At 43.4% G+C, this 14,119-nt stretch overlaps 1 protein-coding gene across 2 annotated transcripts in view; it reads left to right on the top strand.

The window, feature by feature from the left end:
• LOC111872970 (RNA-binding protein 12) overlaps positions 1-10,521 on the top strand; it is a 50,719-nt gene extending 40,198 nt beyond the window's left edge. For both annotated transcript variants that reach the window (XM_033754901.1, XM_023867300.2), the window contains one exon: positions 7,272-10,521. In XM_033754901.1, the coding sequence (XP_033610792.1) occupies positions 7,297-10,317 (3,021 nt within the window). In that variant the 5' untranslated portion in view covers positions 7,272-7,296 and the 3' untranslated portion in view covers positions 10,318-10,521. The remainder of the gene's footprint in view (positions 1-7,271) is intronic.
• Positions 10,522-14,119: the final 3,598 nt, after the last annotated feature.

The raw sequence follows: 14,119 nt of genomic DNA, 5'->3' as shown, positions 1-14,119 counted from the left end.
GGACGGAAACAGATCCAGTTTCCGAAACGTGTTTGCTAGCTTTTAGAATATGGGACGGTGGACAAAGTCAAAAAACACGCTAATTCTGAGGAATTCCTATGAATATTACGACCATTAATATGTTATAATGGTATCTCTGTTTATAAGATGCTAAGTATTCAATGGCTACTTAACTATGCTTGGCACCCGTTGAGGATGACAGCATAAGAGCCAGAACAAGTAGTGTGACGATGGATTTTAATTACACCACATTTTAATATTGTATGAGATGTTTTTGAATATATCAGAGTATCACGTAAGTACAGACACAACATATATGGGAGCTTCTTGCCAGAAAAAGGTCTTCTCTGCTCGAGATGTTGCAGGAGCCAGAACAGTCCGACGCTCTTCTGAAGTACACTTGAGCGCCAAGTTTTGGTGCTGCTATACTGTCGCCGTCACTACACAACAAAAGTTGCACTAAAACTTCGACATTTTACATAATACTGTATATGATACAGTGCCTAGGGGAACCGGTAAAGACATTTCCCTTGTCACATAGGGTCCAGAGCGTCTCTGGGGCCCACCCAGCCACATATCAAGTGAGTAATGGAGGTACTTCCCCGAGAGTAAGGTGGCCGGTGCGAGAAGATGGCCACTCGCCTCGATGGCGTGTCGCATACTGAAACACAGGGACTTTACCAGTACATCTTACGTAAATTATAAAGGTTTGATTACGTAGTGGTGGGGTTCATATCGTCAGTCCGAGGGAAAAATTGCGAATCAGTTGCTTCGCAACTTTACCTTTTCGAACGATAATGTAATGAATACACGTTGCGCATGCGCACTTCATTAATACCTATTGCTACTTCCTCCCATCCATAGAATCGAAGAACACGGCTTTATTATGGAATACTTCAAGGGCAGTGCAGCTACACTTTACGTCATCTTATAATTTGACTTCTGTAATAATTGAAAATGTTTGGAGTAGAACATACAGGATGTTTCATTTCGCAAGACGTCAGTGTCGGTGAGGCTGCAGTCATGCAGCACGCGGAGAGGAGAGCTCTTTTTGTCGATTTGTCATTTCAATAACAGACACGCATGCAATTCCTACATAGAAATATTTATACTTCCCCTTACTGTTTACATGCATTTACGATGAGAGAAAAGTGAATACCTTGCTAGCTTCAACTCTGCCCTTGAATGTCTATGGACTTGGTTCCCACAGATTCAGTTTTCCGTCTTATTATGTCATATTTTCAAGAAAAGTTTTTAGAAAATACTCATTAAGTTCTCCATACCTGCCTGTCGTCCACATGTAACAGTTGAGAACCGTCGAAGTGATATTTGTGAAATCTGATATTGGAGATTTCTGTTTTGGTTAAAGTCAGGGTGTAATAAGGGAAACTTTACATAGCCACTGCATCTCCACACATCCCGAGCTCAGTGCACCGCATCTTACGCCGTTTACAGGAGAACATCACAAGTTAACATTCACGGGCTGAAGATCCGGAGCCGTTACGCAGAGCGTCATTTCCTGACTCGTTTCTATTACGAAACGGCCATGTGGCACGTTCTGCTTCCGAATGTTTGTTGAGTAAAATTACATTAGGCCCTTACCTCATAATTCCTGATGATTTTTTTTTTTTGAGGGGGGTTATTTTATTCGGTTCAACGTTAGATAGAGAATTATTTGTTGAAGTTCACATGTGTATCAATGTACATTTCTTACCAAACTCAGGTCGTGTCATATCTTCAGCGGTTAGTCGCCGGCTCCCCACTGCGTCGGCCCGAGTGGACGAAGTGGCACTGGGACGTTTTTCTTCGAGTTCTTTGGTTGCCTCTGACAATTCTCATTCTGCCAACTGTCCCATATTCATTAATGATCCTATCATCGACGTTGTATAGTCTCGGTACTTAAATAACTAAACTTACTTATTGAAGGTAAAACTATCCCAGTAGTAGGCCGAGGAGGCCCATCGGGTTGTGAGACGTAGAGGCTCCCACATTTGCTAGACAATCAGATCACAGATGACGGTGAGGTTGTTAGCCTTGAACGCCGGGGAAGATTCCTGGTACTTATTTCTGTTAGAGTCTACCCCAGGGTAGAAGGATTAGGTCAATTGAGAAGAATCAAATGACCTCATCGGAGATCGAACCCGCGACGTTCAGGCTTGTAGCATAATGCGTCCACCAACTACACTACCGCGTGCCAGTCCTAAACTTACCTACTGCTGAAGATAACGTAGCCGTAAAGTATTCATGTTGTTCACGATAGATGCATCAACACAACAGTTACGAACACATGGAGTTCACATGAAAGACTTCTGCAAATTACTTATACGTGTAAGTAGGGCCAGTAGTGCCGAAGGCTCCGAGTGACCTTTAATGTATGTATAGAACAAGGCATTACTTACGTTTAGCAGTAAATTTAATATACTTACCATTAACTAGTTCACTCTTAAAATTAATCGTAACCTACCCTAATTATGACGGGATAGTTGAGTAGAGTGACTTGCTACATGCTGGACGACCGAGGATCCGTCCAGCCTCCTGTCCACTTAGTACCGGGGTCTCTTTTCTCGGGGTTAAAGCGGCCGGTGCCTGAAGGAGAGCACTCAGCTCCATCCAGTGCCGAACTTAAGAATGCATGGAGCTATACGTCCAGTCATAACTTTACGTGGTTTGGTGCTTAATTAAGCTGAGGGACAACTTAACTTTTACCTACCATGTTAATTTTGTGAGCAGTTCGTTATGTTTCAACAAAATATGACTCAGTACTGTTTGGCAGTAGTGCCACAGATGTGACATTGGTCCGCGTTTTGGGGGCCAGGCAGTTGTTACCGGGACTTGCGGCTCTCTAACGGTGGCTGTCCGCACCGCCTCTGCTTGACATTGAAGTGTCTGGGAAGAACTCGCTAACCTCCTTATAGGTTTCGTTGTTGAAAAATTATGGACATACAGGGTGTTTCACGACTCTAGGGCATAAGTGCAGCAGGTGATTTCCTAGGTCTTTGTGATCAAAAAAGTTCATATAAACACGTGTCCGGTTTTGGACGGTTACGGAGTTATGACCGTTTTTTCATTCCCGTACACGCCCTCATGTGAACCACGTCTGTCACCTGTCGGGTCGCTATTTTGAGCCAGCTACAGCCAGAGCGTTCTCGTTATCTCGACATTTGAGATGTACCTAAGGGTTGGTATGTCCGGTGCGGTTCACATCCGAGCGGCAGCCTGTGTTGCGGCCGGCGGTGGCATTTTCGAAAATCAGCTTTAAGCACCAATAAATTCAAATTAAAGGAAATTTCACGAAGTTAACTTTACATTCAGACTTTAAATGTACCATGTATTATGCTGGTTTATTATTTTGTTCCGTTTATTGTCAGTAATCGTTACCTTCTATTCTGAGTTTAAAATGGTCATAACTCCGTAACCGTCCAAAATCGGACACATGTTTATATGAACTTTTTTGATCACAAATACCTAGGAAATCACCTCCTGCAGTTATGCCCTAAAGTCGTGAAACATCCTGTATATCATGGGGTGGCCCTGCACTCAAAGAGTCGTTTCACTGCCATAGTAACGCTCTGAAATCCTCTAAAATGTAGAAGCGTATTCTAGAAACATGTCATGAAGACATGTTGGGGAGTTGAGGTATAGCTTCACCATTCTTGACCTCAGCACTAAATGGAGATGAGTGGTCAGTTTCACGCCTCTGCCACTTTTCCCCGGGGTAGCAGTCTCCTGTACCCATTGGATATAAGGCTGGGTGGGCCCCAGAACCGGTCTGGGAGTGAGGTGTGGATTGTAGATACGTAGCATGCGCGTGAAATTTTATGTGATACGTCTTAAATGTAACCAGTGTTGCTAAGCGGCCGTCTTGAGCTATCACCCATGTTCATTCTTTCCCTGATCCAAGTGCTGTAGCTTCATTAATGAGGGTTAGAAGACAGATATATCCGGTGCTACGCGACTTTTAGGCTTTACCCCGATTTGAGCGACTCTCGTATTGCTGGAAAACGTCGCTTCCAGCATGGCATGTCTTGTGTAGGCCTAACGAGTACAATTGGAGAGTTACACGGCTGATCGGTATTTTAAAACAGATTTAGTTTTTTTAGAAAAAGACCGCCTCTGTGGTCTAGTTGTCAGAGTTCCTGTCTACAGATCCAGAAGTCCCGGGTTCGATTCCCGGCACGACCAGATTATCTGAGAAGTAATGGTTCTGGAACGGTTTTCCCTCAGCGTCATGAGGATAATTGAGGAGCTGTTTCAAGGAAATAGCGGCTCCGATCTACAAAACCGAGATTAACGGCCTTGGGGAACCGTTGCGCTGAACACGTGACACCCTCTATCCGCAAAAGTTGGCACTAACTTCGCGGACAAGCGGAGGTCGCTCGATCGGTATAGTTCGCTTGCGGACTATAGGCCACGGAGTTTGTTTTGTTGTAGTGATAAAATTAGCACTATAATAACAGAAAAGACATGCAGCTGTTGTTGAAGTACTATTTCTGTAGAACGTAACAAAACATGGCCCTCCGTTTGATGCTCATAATGAACTGTCGAAGATTTGAGTGTGAAATTTTGCATAGATTATAAACGTAGTGTAATGTATTTTATGAGATATTTGTATTTTTCGAGTGTTCAAATTTTGCAAATACACCTGCGGGGTTTTTTTATTTTTGGTTGGGTAAATTGTCTTTGACATATCGGTACTAGTGGAAAATGTGCCCAGAAATGGACGACTGGATAATTTAGTTCTTATATAAAACGCTAGAAGGCGTGAGGGTAGACAGGGGAAGTCTGTCTGTTTACAGCGTTCAATTGGCTTAGAATAGGGGTGAGAAACTAAGGCTAGCAGACCGGAAGTGGCCCACGATTAGATCGATCCCTCCTGCAGTGATGTTCAGGCTTTAGTAACAACCCTCTGTTAGTGGTTATTTTCTCATATATATAATATGGAAAGATCCGATCACGGTGGCCGTGCAGTCTAAGGCATGAACTGTCTTCGCTCGCTCGAATGCTGCGATGGTGGGTTCGAATACCACTACTGTTACAGAAGTGTGTTACTGAGGCATTCATGCAATATTATATTTAAGCATCCTGTTACACTCACACAATGCTATATGAGACAAACTCCGTCTTAAGTGCAACAATTTAATTGTAATTCTTTCTTCTTTCCTTCCTCTACACTACATGTTTCGGCCCTAAATGGCCATCATCACGTGTATATTCTTACGTAGCTGCTACACTGTACGTAGTTTAAAATTTAAAACACCAGTCTTTCCAATTGTATGTATAAAATCTTTGTTAACCTACACACGTCAATTTGATTTCCAAAATTGGCACTTTTTAAAACTTCAGTTCAAATTAAAATGTCTTTAAATTTTCCGTTCTTTTTCTTTTTCCAAATTTTAAAAATTAATTAAAATTTCTCGGAGTACTCGCCCTATGTCTATAGTGCTGCAGCGGCCACATCTTGTATTACGTATTAAAGATAGGCAGCGGCACACGCACAGAGAGCCTACACAGAACAGTACCTGAACAGCGATAAAACAATTGTTGCACTTAAGACGGAGTTTGTCACATATATTGCATTCATACAAACTGAAAAAGTGGCAAAGTTCCCAAAGTCAGTCCTTGATTCTCTCAGTCATTGTGTGGTACTATTCTGTAAGCCAAAGGTATGCCGCGTCATAGCTGAAGCGGTTAGTCGCTGGCTTCCCACCGCGGTGACCAGGGTTCGAGCCCGGGTCTGGACACGTAGGATTTGCGGTGGACAGAATGGCGCTGGGGCAGGTTTTTTCTCCAAGTATTTCGGTTTCCTCTGCAAATCTTTATTCCACCAATTGATTCACAATCACTATCATCTGTCATCTAGTGCGGGTACAATAGGCCAGTAGTGGCCGCAGTACCAAGTGGACTCAATCTCACTCCACTAACCAAAAAACTAAACTCCGTGGCCTTTAGTCCTCAAGCGAACTATACCGACCGAGCGACCACCGCTTGTGGATGAAGTTAGTGCCAACTTTAGCGGATAGAGGGTGTCGCGTGATCAGCGCAGGGGATTCCCACGGCCGTTAATCTCGGTTTTCCAGACTGGAGCCGCAATTTCCTTGAAATAGCTCCTCAGTTATCTTCACAAAGCTGAGTGGACCCCGTTCTAGACCTACTGCTTCTCAGAAAATTTGGTAGCGCCGGGAATCGTAGCCAGGGCCTCTGGATCTGTAGCCAGGAACTGTGACCACTAGACCACAGAGGCGATAACAAATAATAATAAATAATAAGCCAAAGCTATTGCATTAATGGGTAATAAAATGATTCCATATGCATAGAATCTTCTCCTGTATCCTATATGGGAACACTGTGCAAGTGGCAACCATTTTATACTTAGCACTATTCTCTGCCATGTCAGTACAGATAAATTATATGTGGGTATATCGGGCAAGGCAGTTTTGATTCACTTCATGCTGTTAGCCCTTTGAGAGCCATGATGGTGTTTCTCTCAAGTTACAGGACCCTCTGCTTCTATGACATCTTGGAGAGATAGGGTTACAGAAGCAAATTTTGACATATAGATACTAGATGGTTCTGACGATGGTGTATAACACTCGAAATTACTGGATTTTTGGACTTCATCCATCATCTGATATTGTAAAAACTAGAGAACACAACGTTTCAGAAACTGGAACTGTTTCCTTCCTCAGGTGAAGAGGGGAGGCACCTACCCTGTTGGGTCCCTTAGAAAGAGCTGATCTCAATCACTGGACAAGGCATGGGTTTATCGGTTTCATATCCAGTTTCCGAAACATTGTGATATCTAGTTTGTAGAATACAGGATGATGGACAAAGTCCGCAAACCCAGTAATTCTGAAATTTTGACATAGTCTGGTTACGATTGAAGTTACTAGTTACAGGTCTTAACAACTGGCAGCACACTAATTTTTTTTATAAAAAGAGATCTAGTATGCAATTAAAAGTGCTATAGTATATATTTATATATGTAATTCTCCTGTGTTGTGTATAGCACAGCCACAGGGAACTTGAATATAAACTGACACCTTCTGAATGTAACCTGTGAAAGACGTAGTTCTTAATTGCAAATAATCATAACGTGAGTGTAAAATGGTAAACTGCTCAAGGCCAATATTCTGGGAAAATCATCCTTCAGAGCGTAAGCTGTTGTAGGGCCTGACCATAATTCAGTGGATGAAAATCGCTTGACACAGAGCTTGCAGTTTTGATCTTGTAAGTGATCACTTAGTAAAGTAAATATTGCTTTCTTTTTATAGTACTGATGAAGATGCGCGACAGGCGATGATGACAGATGGCGGCAAGATCAAAGAGGTGAAGATCAAGCTGCTACTGAGTTCTCGGGCTGAGATGCAGAAGGTGATAGAACACGCTCGCCAGCAGTCTGTGACTCTACAGAATTTCATGCAGATGCCAGCTCCTTCTCTGACTCCAACAACTTTACCAGTGCATACACTGCCAGCAGCCATACTAAATCAGATTCCTGCCATCACTGCTGGTGCCACAGTGCCCACAGCAGCTACTGATGTGGTCCAGCCATCCCCAGTGTTGTCTGACAGGAGAGATTCCCGAGAGGCAGAGCGTGACAAGAAGGATACTGACAGTGTCAGTAGCAACAGTAAAGACAAGAAGGACAGAAGGGAGAGGTCCCGTTCCAGAGATGGAGATCGCAGGGACCGCAAGGATCGGGACCGTGACAGGCATAGGGATAGAGACCGTGATCGTGATAGGCGTCGCCGTGACAGAAGCCGCAGTCGTGATCGCGACAGAAGGCGCCGGGACAGACGAGACCGTAGCAGATCAAGAGATCGTAGTCGTTCCAGAGATCGTAACAGTCGAGACAGGGATCGTGATTCTAAAAGAGGTTCACGGGATGTGAAACGGGACTCTGTTACTCCTGCTAATGAGCAGGACAAACCCAAAGATCAGAATGGGGATGTAGTTTTGATATCCCAATTTCCACAAGGAAATGAGCGCATGATGAACCAGGGCAAGTTACAAGATTGTTCTGGAAAAGGAGGGCCATCCCAGCCTGGCTCAATGAATGCTGGCATGTGGGACATGCAGACAGGCCCTATCATGGCAAACAATATTAGTGGCTTTAAGCCTGGTGGAGGAAACCGCCCCACACAAATGCAAATGGATGTCAGTTCTGGGCGAGACTTGGATGGAAGACGACTTATGGGAGGACCCAACTTTCCAGGTGATATGATAAGAGCTCCCATGTCTGGAAACCTTTCTATGGGGAGTGCAGAATCAATTCAGAATTCATACCTGAGAAATGAAGGGTACTTGGGAGGTCGGGATTCTGGCATGCCTTTACGTGGCCGAGAAAGCTGGCCTCCTGGACGACAGCCTGGGGAAATGGGTAGATTCTCACGAAATGAGAGGGTTAGTGGTTACCCCCCAGGCCAGGGAGGATACAATGAAGCTGATGATTATGATGGACATGGAGAAGTGGAATCAAGAGGATTTAGAGGGAATTACAGAGGTATGGGAGACTTCAGGAGAGGAGGATTTCCACCAAGGGAAGGCAGAATGGGAAGTTTGGCAGGAGGAAATCTGATAGATAGGATGGGTCCAGGGGGTCTCATGCAAAATGAAGTGGATGAAAGAAGAGGTGGGAATGCATTTCAGCCAGGTGACAGAAGAAACCAATTTAGAATGGACAGAGGTGAGCAGGATTTTGCAAGAAATGATCGTTATGTCGACCAGTTTGGAAGAGATCAACTCAATGATCGCTACCCTGGAAGACCAGGCACATTTCCTGGAGATAGATTTCAGAGAGACAGATTTTCAGGTGGTGATAGAAACTTTGAACCTAGGCCTGAAATGAGACAAGCTACTGGTACTGCCATTGAGCTCCGCAATATGCCAATTGAGACAGGTTATAATGATATTCGAAGGTTTTTCCAGGGACTACAGATAGCTGGCAATGGTTTGAAATTGATCAATGACAATCATGGGAATCGGGTTGGAATAGCTTATGTGAGGTTCCTGAAGCAGGAAGACAAAGACGAGGCTTTGAAATACACAGGAAAGATGATACGAGGGTCCATGGTTGAAGTTCTTCATCTTAATGATGAAATCTTTGACAAAGCTATTGATTCATACAAACCACCCCAGGAAACAGAATCAGTAGGAGAAAACCAAGAGAAAAAAGAACCAGAAACCTTTGTATGTCTCTCTGTTAAAGATTTGCCTCCATATGCCAAAGAACAGGACATTATTAAACTATTCCAGAATATTCCCATAGAGGAAATTGTTATGTTTGTAACCAAAGGTGATACAAAGCAGTATATGGCCTTTATCAAATTTAAAAAACCCGAAGATGCAAAGAAAGCTCTGTGTTGCAATTCAAAACACACAGTTGGGCACAAATCAGTCACCATTGCAGTATGTTCAGAGGAAGAGTTCCGGGAAGCAAAGGAAAACCAGAACAGAATGGTTGAAGCAGAACCCGAAATCAAGGAAAAACCTTCTCCTGATGTGAAGGAGAAATTGCAGGACTCAAAGTCACAAACCCAGGATCCTCGCAGTCATGGTGGTACAATAGAACAACCTGTCAAGGAGCCGCCAAAAGCACTACATCCTCCTACAGACTGTGTACTCCTTAAGGGTTTACCAGTTAATGCAAACGATCGTGACATTCTGGATTTCTTCTCAGATGTTGGCTTGGTACCACTACGAATTCATATTATGTTGGATAAATTCAATAAACCCACTGGAGATGCATTTTGTGAATTCAGCAACATGGAGGAGGCAGCACGGTCCTGTACGAAGAACAACACGCCTCTTGGGAAACAGGATATAATAGTGCAGGCAGTCCTGAGGGAGGAAATGAATGAAGCCCTGGGTGTTGTATCACAGCCTGAGTTACCAGTGCACCCACTGGGCCTCGCTCGACTACAGCATCCAAGGGACTTCCATAACAGGTCCATGGGTTTATTGGGAGTCTCACCTGGACCTCTTCTGGGTCGCATGCCACTCTTGAGGCGACATCCTGGTTCCATGCAATCTGGTGCAGTTCAGTCACAAGTTACTCCAGTTGAAGGTTTCGGGAAGCCAGGCTGTGTTGTCGCAGTGGAGAACATTCCATTCAGAGCTGACATTGACGAGATCCTAGAATTCTTCGTGGACTTTGACGTAAGTCGTGAAAGTGTTATACGACGCTTCAATGACAAAGGTATGGCCACAGGAGATGCACGAGTGGCATTCATAAACCCATCTGAGGCGCAACGAGCCATCAGAGAACTCCGTTTTCATAAGATTAGGGGGAGACCTATTTACTTAAGTCTCCTTTAATGCCTATTACAGAGTACAATCCAGTAGGAACATAGTATTGAGTTTTGTAAATGTGCGTTTGGAATAAATGTACATGTATATACATATATGTAGAATTATTACTAGCAACTGACCATTTCTTTTATTACAGCAAGAAAAATATGTAAATGAGGCAGTCACTTATGTATGCATATCAGTAAATCAATGATACTTTCTTTTGTTAAATCAGTGTTCTTTCATATGAACCTACAACCCAGTTTCAGTTATACTTGCATTGTTTGAAATGGAAACATAAGGATGAAAAGACTCGTCTAACTCATGAGTTCTTAAGAACCTGGTACTTGCTCAGATGGTCGGGAAATTCTGTGTTTTTCGTCACAGAGTTTAAGAGTCCATTTATGAACCTTATCCACATGAATTCAGTCCACATCTTCATACCCTATATTTTAAAGATCCATTATAATATTATCCCCCAATCTACACTCCAGTACCCAAGTGATCTCTTCCCTTCTGGTTTCCTGCCTAAAATTTTATATTCATGTTTCATCTTCCCCATATATGCTCATGCACCCGCCATACTTCCCTTCATTTGAGCACTTTAATATCCATGGAGCAAATCACAGTGGTGATGTACATCTGGGTTTATTCTATGTTTGTGTTGTTTTGTGATGGGCTGATCCCCTGTCCAAGGAGATTTACCGACTGTGTAGAGGATAAAGAAAGAAGTGAAACAAAGTGTTTCATGTATGCCCTATGCTCCAAAGTGGTATCAACAACAAAGAGAGAGAATATTCATAGAAAAATGCATAGTCTTGTTCTGTTTCAGCTGCACACATGTCCCATAGACCTTCCCATATCTCTTCTAGTTATATTTAGTAAATTCATTTGATAATGACTTCATTGACATCTACTTTGTGGGGGGACTAGAGAGTGATTCATTCATTCATCAGTAATCTGTCAAGACGACAGGTCCACAGTCTCTTCCAAAACAATTCCTCCACTTAATGAGATCTAGAGCTTTCTCCTTCAAATGACAGTATCCTCTTCTGTCCCCAAGGTCATCCAGCATCTTCTTACGTCTTCTACCTTGTCTTCATGTCACTTCTATCCGCCCCTATATCTTTCCTTCATTAACTTCTTTTAGAAGGCAGTTTCTGTGTAAAACATGACCAATCCAATTAGCCTTCCGTTTTCTTATTTCGTGTAGGATATTCCTCTGCTCACTGACTCTAATTAACACTTCTTCATTTCTTACATAATCGGTCCAACTGATCTGCTCCATCCTTCTCCAACGCCACATTTCGAAACTTTCCAGGTGTTTCTGATCTACTGCCCTAAGTGTCCATCTAGAGAATGAAGGTGGTGAAAAATATATCATTTGTGGTGTGTACTGGTCCCAAGCGGGATACAATTTCCAGTATATAGGAAACCAACACTAACTGATATTATAGTAACAAATAGTTCATGCCATCCATATGAACAAAACCTATCTGATTTTAACTTCCTACTAAATCGATTATTCATGTATCCGATAACTGGAAACCCAAAAGACACGGAAAGGAACACCATCAAAAAATATTTATATATTTATCTTAGTTCATAATGGTGGGGCACATGGTAGTATAGTTGGCTGAGGCACTATACTGCAAGCCGGAAGGTTGCAGGTTCGAGTACCAGTGAGGTCAATGAATTTTTCAATTTACCTAAACCTTCCAGCAGCAATATGGCACTGGGGTTGACTCAGCCTCTAACAGAAATGAGCACCAGGAAGGTTCGTGGAGGGTAAAGGGCGGCCGGCGCGTAAGGCTGACAACCTTACACGCCATCTATAAGCCGATAATCTAGAAAATATAGGAGCCTTCACGTCTCACAACCCTATGGCCCTTCACAGACCGTTACACGGACAGCTTTACTTTTTAGCCATAATGAAGGTTGTTTACTGAATAGTGAATTGAAAAGGATTTGAAAGGAAGTTGCCGCAGTGTAATTTTAGGTACCGTGAGGTACTCTGCCTTGAGGGACTGAGGAAATCCACGGAAACATCAGTCACGTTAACTTTTCTGCTGGCCGAGACTAGAACGTTTGAAGGACGAAGCATGAGCGAGCCCATTTGGACAGCCTCATTTTGTTGGGCACAACACAATAGCCCGTTGAAATCTACGTGCACACACGTGGTACTGTGATTCCGCAGTTTCAGTTCTGAGCTAAGCTGATACATATTTCATTCTACTGTGGTCCTGAAGATGGCGTCTACCGCTACTCCTCGTCTCTGCAGCTCATAGTCTGTTGTCACATCTCACCGCCCAAATTTCGCCACCATAGGCGTCATACGGAAGAACTTTTGCATTACATAACCTCGATATTTTTTATTGCTTTCAAGAACGTTATTAGGAATGTAATTCACGAAGGATCATATGGGAGGGACTTGTAGTCTCTTTTAGTTACTTGGGGTGCGGTGAGACTGAGTCCACTTGGTACGTTGGCCAATATTTGGTCTATTTTACCAGCGTCGGATGAGGGATGAGTATGGAGCAGTTGGTGGAATAAGAATTGGCAGGGGAAAGAAAATTATTCGGACAGAACCTGCCCCAGTGCTACTTTGTCCATCACAAATCCAACATGGCTTGACCCGGGCCACCACATTGATAAGCCGGCGACCAACTGCCTGAGCTATGGAACGGCCAGTGGCGTATGGGAGAGCTGAGATATATACATAAAATTTTGGTTTAAGGCTGTGAAAGGAAGACCTAGGTGTAACTGGGAGTAAAAAGGTAAAAGGTAAAGTTGCTTCTGTGCTTAAATAATTAACCACTACGCCATGAAGGTGTATGGGGGGAGTGGATGTACAGAGTCGCATCATTTTGACCTCTGCATTATTTGGAAAAAAGTAGTCCGCTTTACCCCCGGGGAAAGAGCCCCCGGTAACCATTGAATAGGAGGCTGCATGTACCCAAGAGCCGGTCTGGACGACAGAAGAGAAAATTTTTGACCCTACCGGTACTTGAACTCTGACCCCTCGGTAGTCCAGCCCGTAGCCAGTCGCTATACCTACTGCGTTATCCCGGAGTATATTATTGAAATCTTGGAGAAATAGTGTGTAAGGATGTTGATTGAATTGATCTGGCTCGAATAGGTTTTACTGGAGGGCTGTTGTGAATGCGGTAACGTATCTTTGGGTTACAAAAAAGGCGGGAAGTTTCTGTGAGTGATTGTTGACTTCTGGAAGAAGAAATGGGTTACGCTGTGTTATGTCATGGCCCCAATATTTGTAGAAAGAAGTGCTGGTATACGAAACTACGGGATCTGTGCTCTTCTCGAGGCACGCAAAAGTGTTTGCTGTAGATTCGTTGCTCTTCTTATGATCTTGACGCCGTGCCATGACGGAGGCAGAGTAAGGAAGAGGCAATTAATCATACAAGATAAACAGGAAGCAAACAATGAAGTACGAAAGATGATAATATTTTTATGATGCAGGCCTCTTCATACGCCGCCTGCGGTGGGTTCAAAATATGAACAGATACGGAGGAGAGCCCCGAGGCTATATAACGCGGACCCCAGGCCGACTAAGGGAGTTCAGTTGCGGAATATTCGCCGGACAGTAACGACGTGAGCACAGAAGCTGAAGAATCTTCATAGTTAAGATCCGTTACCAGGAAACGACTACTGAAAGTTAACCGAGAATACTTAGCGTGTGCCCTAGTGATTTGTAAAGTATGTGGATTAGCGATAGCGTTATAATTGTTTGCAATTCCGAGTCGTGTGTATAAGTGGTCCGTCCAGGTCCTTAGGTTTTGTGTTCATTTTCGTAACGTGATTATTTTTT

Source organism: Cryptotermes secundus, unplaced genomic scaffold (genome assembly GCF_002891405.2).
Source record: "Cryptotermes secundus unplaced genomic scaffold, Csec_1.0 scaffold1227, whole genome shotgun sequence".
In the NCBI taxonomy this organism is placed as follows: Eukaryota; Metazoa; Arthropoda; class Insecta; order Blattodea; family Kalotermitidae; genus Cryptotermes; species Cryptotermes secundus.
The sequence above is the reverse complement of the archived record's forward strand: the minus strand, read 5'-3'. Positions and strand labels throughout refer to the sequence as shown.